The 8,331-nt window shown below is 47.9% G+C and overlaps 1 protein-coding gene across 1 annotated transcript; it reads right to left on the minus strand.

The window, feature by feature from the left end:
• Positions 1-472: 472 nt before the first annotated feature.
• MSRB1 (methionine sulfoxide reductase B1) lies at positions 473-8,052 on the minus strand. Its single transcript, XM_072983044.2, has 4 exons — positions 7,895-8,052; positions 5,476-5,618; positions 4,174-4,288; positions 473-3,502 (listed from the first exon to the last, which is right to left on the minus strand). Exons 1-4 carry the CDS (start codon positions 7,947-7,949, stop codon positions 3,474-3,476), a joined length of 342 nt encoding a protein of 113 aa, XP_072839145.1. The 5' UTR covers positions 7,950-8,052; the 3' UTR covers positions 473-3,473.
• Positions 8,053-8,331: the final 279 nt, after the last annotated feature.

Genomic DNA, 8,331 nt, shown 5'->3' on the forward strand with positions numbered 1-8,331 from the left:
GTGAGCGCTACAGCGCTATGCAGGCATTCCAGCGAAGAACTGGGCCACCATCTGTCCGATCTGCTTGGTTCTGGATTCCTGCCTTGAGCAGGGGGGGTTGAACCTGATGGCCTCAGAGGCCCCTTCCAACTCCGCGATTCTAGCATCTTTTTCCTTCCAGACGGCGCGTGTCCAGTCCTGAAATTCTTGCAACCAGATTTTGCATTTCAGACCTTGGCTGGCAATGGGCAATGAATGAAATAGGTCTCTGCCCCGTCGCTCAGTCCCAAGGGGGCAAAGTTTTGCATCTCCTGCCTGTCCAACAAGCCCAGCCGCCTGCAGCCTCTGGACAGCGTGGACAGAGGGTTGCATCCAGGAAAGTAAAATGACAATCTTCCTTTTCTTGAAAAAACAAAGCAAAACACCACTGGACTCTTGCAACCAACTGGGTACAATTTGGTAACACCACACAAACAGAAGAAAGCAGGCTGTGTTTCCAGGAAAACAATTTATTATTTTAATTAGGCGCTGATTCACGCAAATGCTGAAGCTGGAACATTACATTCAAGACGAATTTTTATTTAAATCATAAATACAGCCCCTTGCCCCGTCATGAAAGGCAACGCAGGCAGAGCGGCGTTTGCCGAGCCTTCCCTGAGTGTGCATGAATCAAAAATGCTGTTCAATCATGAGTCGGAGAATACATGCAGAAAAGCGGACAGGAGAAAGCACTGATTCCCTGCAGATATTGTCCGAAGTGCTGGAGAAAAAGCCCTCCTAGATGTTGGCTTCTTTAATACCACTGGGATGGGAGTAACTTGCTTTTACAGTGCAAGTTTCCAGAATCATCTCAAAATTTGGGGTGGGTGGCCGGAGAGGGGGCATGGATGCTTCCCTGAAGCCTAACAGGACTAAGCCGAAAAAAGACAGAAGCTGGGTTTTTTCAGACAGCTGAAGTCTGAGAAAAGGCTTCATATACTCATCGTGGGCATGTTGACCTGACAAGATGGGGATCTGGGGGAATCTTACAAGACTATCAACAGATGTTGCAGGCTTTGCTCATAAATTCGCCATGCATGTGTTGCTTATATACTCTAATTATACCTTAAAGATTGGCAGGTTTTGTAATACATGTTTGTTGTGCGTAAACCATCCACGATCCATTTCACTGCAGTATCTGGTAGGGCCCTGAGCCCTAGAAATAATTGGTTTCAGGAGGGTGCTGCAAAAATTGCAACCTGATTACAGAGCTATAGTTCCCTGGGAGCTTTTGACGGTGATGGTGGTGGGGAGTTATGAGAACTTAACCACGTTTGAAGGAGAATTATTGTCAAACCAGGGGTTCACATCCATCTCATCATCCTATTTGCTCCCAGGTTCTTCGGGGTTTTGTAGTGTTTTGAAAGCCTACTGAAACTGTTGAGCCTAAAACCTACTGAAACTGTTGAGCCTAAAACCTACTGAAACTGTTGAGTCCAGACACAACAGCAGGAGGAAAAGCAAAAAGAGGAAGGAAGGGCCGCCCAGTTAAACATCATCCGTCTTATTTCACCTTCCGCTCTCTGAAAAAGCATTCTCTGCCTCTTCCCTAAATCTGTAAAAGCAACATTAGCCACCCTAGAAAGCGGCTTATGGCGCCTATCAGCGGCCAAAAGACCAATGAAGAGATATTGCAAGAGGGTATGTGTTGAAAGATGTTCTCTTTCTAGAGGAAGGAAGATGATTGCAATGCAAGGTAAGAAGGATGCAAAAATTTAAAAAAATACTCATCCAAGTAATCTTGATGCGTTAGCCCTTAAAGCATTGAGGTGATGATGTGTTCTTTTTTTGTTTGTAATGACCGAGCAATGAGCGATCCGACTGAATGAGCTACATTCTGATCTCCCGTGCATTTTGCACCATCGGGCAGGCACCTAAGCCACTGGCAATGGGGGGGGGGAGAGATTCTGCAAAAGGGTAAGTCATAGGCAAGTTTGCAATCTAACTCGGCCTTGTTCCAAACAGGGATTCCTGGATGTCACCTGGAAAGGGATGGAGGAAAACTGGAGGTGATGTTTCACATGCAGGCAACCTCCAGTGAGATCTACACATCCTCACCCCAGACTTTAAATAGAAGCAGGTCGTCCCAGGTATAACGTGCGTGCGGGCCCTTCTCTTGCCTCAGCTCACAGTGAACACGGACTTTAAAGGCAACTGGAGTGGTTCAAGAAGATGCCGGAAGGTGGCCCAATTCCTTTGCGCCTCAACCAGATTTAAAAACGAAATAAAATCACCTCTATTTAAAAATCACGCCACAACTTGGTTGCCAACTTTGGATTCCTGTGCGTTTAAAAAAATGAATCAGTGGCCCCTTTCTCTGGCCTGAAAAAAAAAAAAGCAACGTGGGGGGGAAGCCCCACTAAAAGCAAAAGCGCTCCACCAGGATAAGATGCTGGCAACGCTTAACCCTTAGTTGCCCAGAGCATTTTCTCTAGGTAGCTCGTCTAAACTCTCCTCACCCCTGCTCTCCAGAAAAGGGTTTAGCAGAGGCGATTCATACAACGATGCTACCTTTAAAAAATGCCCCACGGCAAGGGGACGGAAGGGGAGGCAGAAGGGTAGAGGACACGGCTGGATCACCCAGGTCAAGAGAGGGTGCCCGAGGCCACGATTCAGCCACGAACGGAGCGTCTTGGTCAAGGGGAAAGCAGGAATGGATCAGAGCATCCTGTGACGTGTTGGAAGGGTCCTGGATGCTGCAAGAACTGATCCTGTGATCCAGAAAAATGTGGTCCAGGTGTGGAAAAGGCCCTGGGGTGCAGCCTCTTCTGCTCTCGAGGCTCCTGGGTGGATGAAAAGCCGCCCTCCGTGGTCCTGGAATTTGCTAGCCAGCGGCTTGAGGAGGAGGAGGAAGAGGACGGCCGAGGCACACCAGCTTGCCATTGGGTGCTCTCATTTCAAAACTGTCCTCCAGGAAGACAGCTGTTAAGCCAGGGCTTTTTGTATTCCCCTGAAAGGAGCCGGTGGGATCCGGCGTTGCCCTGCTGTCATCCTTGGAGGACTCGGGAACAGGCCCCGCTTGGAACAAAGCCTTCCGCTGGTGTATTGGCTCATAGAAGCGGGCGGCTCTTTGCTTGAAGCCCAGCCCGCCTTCCCACCTCCGGCGGTGCTTCCAAGCGCTAGCCGGCTGCCCCTGAGGAAGGAATCAAGCGGGGGGGGTCCAACAGATGGGGAGAAGACCCCGCCCGAGAGAAGAGCCACGATGGAAGGCGCAGGAGCAGTGGCCGAGCCTCTCGCAGGGATTGGTGGAGGCGCCCACCTGCCAGAGACGACAGCAGAGCGAGGTCTTCCTCCCTCTTTCCACCTGTGAACCTCCGTTCTGGCAGCAGGACGCTGAAAAGGGGGATATGTGGGAGGGGAGGCTGGAAGACCCACACCGAAAGGTCTCACTTGGGTGGTCAATACAGAGTTGGGTCCACCAGAAGCAGCCTGGAGGAGCAGGTATGACAGCCAGATTATTTCCGCAGGTTCTTCTCAACTTTGTCTGGAAAAGAAAAGAGAGGGACATCACCCTGTTGCTTAGCTGTGACTGGAAACCGAAGGGACCCTTACTAAGCTGGTGTACTGTAGGACACACACACACACACACACACACACACACACACACACACACACACACACACACACACACACACACACACACGTGATCAGCATCCACTGATTCACTTTTCCACTGCCCCAAAATATGATATTTTAAAAACCCAGAAATAGGCATGTACATATATGTATTTCCAGGGTGTATTTTCCAGAATGGTCCACTACAAGAGAACCAAAGATCATGCAATGTGTAGCGTTCTGCATTTTTTGGGCATTCGTGGGGGGGCGGGCTTGAAATCCATCCCCCACAGATTCCTCTACTGGTTAGATATCTGGACCGGGACTTGGGAGAGCCAGGTTCGAGGCAGGGGAAAAACATATGGGGTGATCTTGGGGGCGAGCCATCGCTCTTACTCTCCTTCTGAGCCTGAGAGTTTTGGGCTCACCAGCCTACCCAAAACAATATTCTGTACTTCTGCCACGAGACGGCAGGAGCCCAAAATCGACACCGCCTTACTCTTGAGCCACTTGCTGCGTTCGTTCAAAAATGGTTATGGGCCCAGTCGGAGAATTCTACAAGCCAAACCAAAAGGGAAACGATCGCTGCATTCAACACACCTTTTGGGATAAACCTGAGGGTGCTGCTAAATATTCAGAAGCGAGACTGGCCCTCCTTTGGGCCATCGTTGATAAACTCGTGGCCCAGGCCGTTGCCGCACTTGCCACATAAGACCTAGAAGGAAAATGAACAAAAAAGAGAGGAAATGATAACAGAGAACTACACAGCCCAACATGTTGCTTCACACAGTGGTTGCTTCCAAACGAGGCTGTTCATACTGCTGAGGGACAATTTTGCTACTGAATACAGAAATGATACGATGGTTACACAGAGACCTTAATGTAGTGCATTACAATAGGTATCTGCGGAGGTTCAAACCCGCCCTCCCTGTGGAGGCGGAATAATGCAAATATAGCAAATAATAAACATAGTGTGGTCTCTGGCTCACTTCTAATATCATCATTAGAAATATGTATTTCTGGGAATTTTCATTTCCATATTTTTAATATTTTCAGACCATGGATGAATGAATCAGCAGATACTGATTCTGGAGATAAGAGGGTCCTGCTGCACTGCTTTAGCAATGCCTGTTCCCCACAAATGCTTCTCCCCTGTTTACTCTGAACTAATGCCCATTCAACCAACAGTTCATCCTGCATCTTTAATTAGAAGCTTTATGTGTCCGGGCCTTGCCTTTAATAATTCTCTACTTATTGTTGCGCACCTTATCCAATGGGTATGCTGTTAGCGGGTTGTCTTTTGTTTCCTGCAGTGATAAGTGGAACATTGGTTTGTCTTTTATTGACAAAAGTAGCCGCATGGAGGAAGCTTCTAACTAACAACATAGGAGCCCCCTTTGTCAGTCTGCTCTGCGCAACCTCGTACAGCAAAAGTGTTTGAAGAAACCACAGTATTTCCATGAGTTAGCAACCAGGGTGGCTCAATTTCCTCTAAAACATGGGTGAAACAAGAATGGTAATTCTGGACTAAAGAAGTGAAGAGACAACACAAGTAAAAATTTAGGATCTTGCTGGGAAAAAAACACGCATGCACATGAGCAATCAGATTATGTTACCAGCCAAGCACCAAATGAGAAATTGGTTGTGCAAAACCCTTCTGTGATAGATTATGCAACGGACATAAGGAAAGAGTGCACTGTTACACTTGGTACGTGTTTTTCCTAATAGGATGCTTGTCTTGTGTTCAAATTCTGATCAGAGAAGGCCTCCAGCTAGCCCAGAAATGAAATGTGAGACCAGCCCATGCTGACAATCTTTCCTTAATAACGGAAAACACATATAGGAGAGGGGGATTTTTCCAGACATTTTGGCCGCTGCTTACAAGCACCTCTGCTTACTCACCTTGAAAGCCCCCGGGCGCTCTAAGTACTTGGAGACGCTGTCCTCGTGAATCGTTTCGGTAAAAGTTGGCCATGGGGAGGAGTGAACGTATTTTGACTTACTGGAGAAAAGCTCGTAGCCACATCGGGAGCAGGCGTAGATCCCTGCAGGTGAACAAGAAAGGAGAGAGTCCCGTCACATAAATTGGCGACTGACGTTTACACGCCTTGACACTTGTAGTTCACCGCTGGTTTCTTGGCAGGTATGGTCCTGTGTCAGTTACACAGACGGGAAAAGCAAGCATGCTTTACAGATATCACAAAACTCAGAGAGCCATGAACCCAGTCCATTCCTTCCGACAGCTAGAAACTATCCTTGGGAGGATGTGCGGTGTAGTGATTAAATTTTTAGCCTGAAGTTCAGGAGATCTAAATGGATGGATTGATTTGAGTTCTAAAATCAGAACCATTCACGCCCCCCCCCAAAAAAAAACTCATGCAGAGAGCTCAAGATCATCCTTTCAGCTCATCCTGAACCGACTTCTCAGGACTGTCGTGAAGGATAACGTCGGGGAGGAGAAACGCCATAGTACCTGTCTTGCGCCAAGGTTTAGGTGGATAAGGATCGGTGCCTATTTTAATGACTTTCACACAGACACTGTTATTTTAGAGACAGCAAGATTATCAGGGAAGCTGGTTTTACACACACACACACACACACACACACACACACACACACACACACACACACACACATACAGAGAGAGAGAGAGAGAGAGAGAGAGAGAGAGAGAGTTTCCTGATAAATAGAAGGAAAAAAGCTTCAAAGTCCAGCTCCATTAAAATGTTGTTTTATACAACCTGATTCCAAATGACCCTTTTGGGCATTACTTCCACCTTCCCCTTTTTTGGCATGCTTGATTCCTCTCTTTATTTAATTTCTCCCCTGTCTTTCAACGCTCGCAGGGACCTAAGGCCCCTTACAAAACAGATATTGAAATCATGCACAAAAAAACTGTTAGCGACAACTTAACATTTCAGAACTGCAGCACACAAATATTTTAAAACACGGCTTTCAATCTGCAAAGTGACATCTTTAAGGCCCTCTAAATCCCCATATTTATTTTTGATTTTTGGACACGTCCTTGAAAGTGTCACACAGCAAAATTTGGAAACAAAAGGAAGCATTCAAAGAAATTATGACATCCGTCTGCTTTGATACACATAAGGAAACCAAATCCAGAGCAGAATCAAAAAAAATCACTGCGCTCCTTTAAAAACAGTCTTTTTTTAAAAAAAAACTTTTAAAACAATCTTTTAGAAGACTTTAATATGTTTGTAAAAAGACTTTAAAAACAATCTTTTAAAAGAAGTTTTAAAACAGTCTTTTAAAAAAGACTTTAAAAATAGTTGTTGTTGTTTTGAAAAGCTTTCCTTGATTACCGTTGGCTCCCTCCGACACATGGAGAGACAGAGATTTAGATACAGTATACGCAATTATTTACCCAACGACTAAGGTTTTCCTCTTGATCTGTTACATGGCTTTTTACAGTTTTTGACGAAGTAGCTGTGTCAGTCTGTTTCCCCAAGTGTAACAAAAATTCTTTAAAAAGACTTTTAAAGAGTAAAAGATTGTCTTCGCTGTGGACGCTCCTGGATTTAATGTTCCAATGTTCCTTATTTAGCACAATCCCTGGTTATGTATTAATCCTCTGGATTTATCTACAGCCAGAATCTGGACATTGAACTCTAAGATAAATTCCTTTTCCAAAGAGTGATTTCCCACCAGTATTTGGGGACGGGGTCTTCAATATCAAATCTCCAGGCCATTGTGCTTCCATTTCTTACACCCTCAAACTTAGAAACGTTCCTCTCTTTTTTTGGGGGGGGGGCCTACAAATTCCAGAATCCTGGCTTGGGGGAATCTGGGGGTTGTAGTCCAAAAAGACAGGGGAACAGTTGGAAAACTTTGGAAAGGTGCTTTAAAAAAAATGACAACTCCAAGAATCCTGGGAGGGGGGGATTCTGGAAGTTGTAATCCAAAAAAAAGAAATGAACGTTTGGAAAGGCGCTTGGAAAAAAAAAAAACAATTGCAGTTACAATTGCGATTTATTTTTTAAAAATAAATGACCTTTCCAAAGCGGTGATCGGAGCTAAGAAACGCTCGTTCGGAGGTTTGCAGGGACTGAAAAGGGGACGCTTCCCAGCGGTAAGGATCCTGGATACCGAGGCTGGGCCGTGATTGGGGGCCCTATCCACCGCCCTCGGCTTCGCTGCAGGGCAGGAGAGGCAAAGAGTTCATCAAGGCTGCTGTCCCCGGTCGGGAGGGGGCTTCTCCGGACCCACGGAGCAAAAAAAAAAAAAAAAAAATCCCATTTCCCCCAGGAACGGGACCCCCCCCCGCCCCCCAGATCCGGAGGCGCGGTTCCTCGCTCCTTACCGGGCTCGAAGTGGTTCTGGTAGACCTCCCCTCCGAAGAAAGCGCAAAAGGCCATGGCGGAGGCAGGAGGAGGGCGCGGACTCTGGGGCTCCGGCGCCCGCGGGCAGCTGACTTCGCCGGCCGGGCTTGGCTCAGCGCCGGCGGAGGAGGAGGAGGAGGCAACGGCCGCCGGCTCCACCTCCGCCGGGGTCGTCCTCCGCCCTGCAGTACCAGCGGGCCGGGCGCCAGGGGGCGCTGCCGGACAAGGCGGGCGCGGCCCGCGCGGAGGCCGCCGCGGCTTTACCGGACGGAGAGAGAGAGAGAAAGACGCGTCCTCGCATTCGCACGCGGCGCGGACGACACGCGTGTCGGCAAAGCGGGGGAGCCGCGAGGAGGCGGTTGTCTCGGAACCCCCCACATGAAGGCGCCGTTGTATTGGGCCCGCGCCGACCCTCGGG

The sequence above is a fragment of the Pogona vitticeps genome, chromosome 13 (assembly GCF_051106095.1).
Source record: "Pogona vitticeps strain Pit_001003342236 chromosome 13, PviZW2.1, whole genome shotgun sequence".
Lineage (NCBI taxonomy): Eukaryota > Metazoa > Chordata > Lepidosauria > Squamata > Agamidae > Pogona > Pogona vitticeps.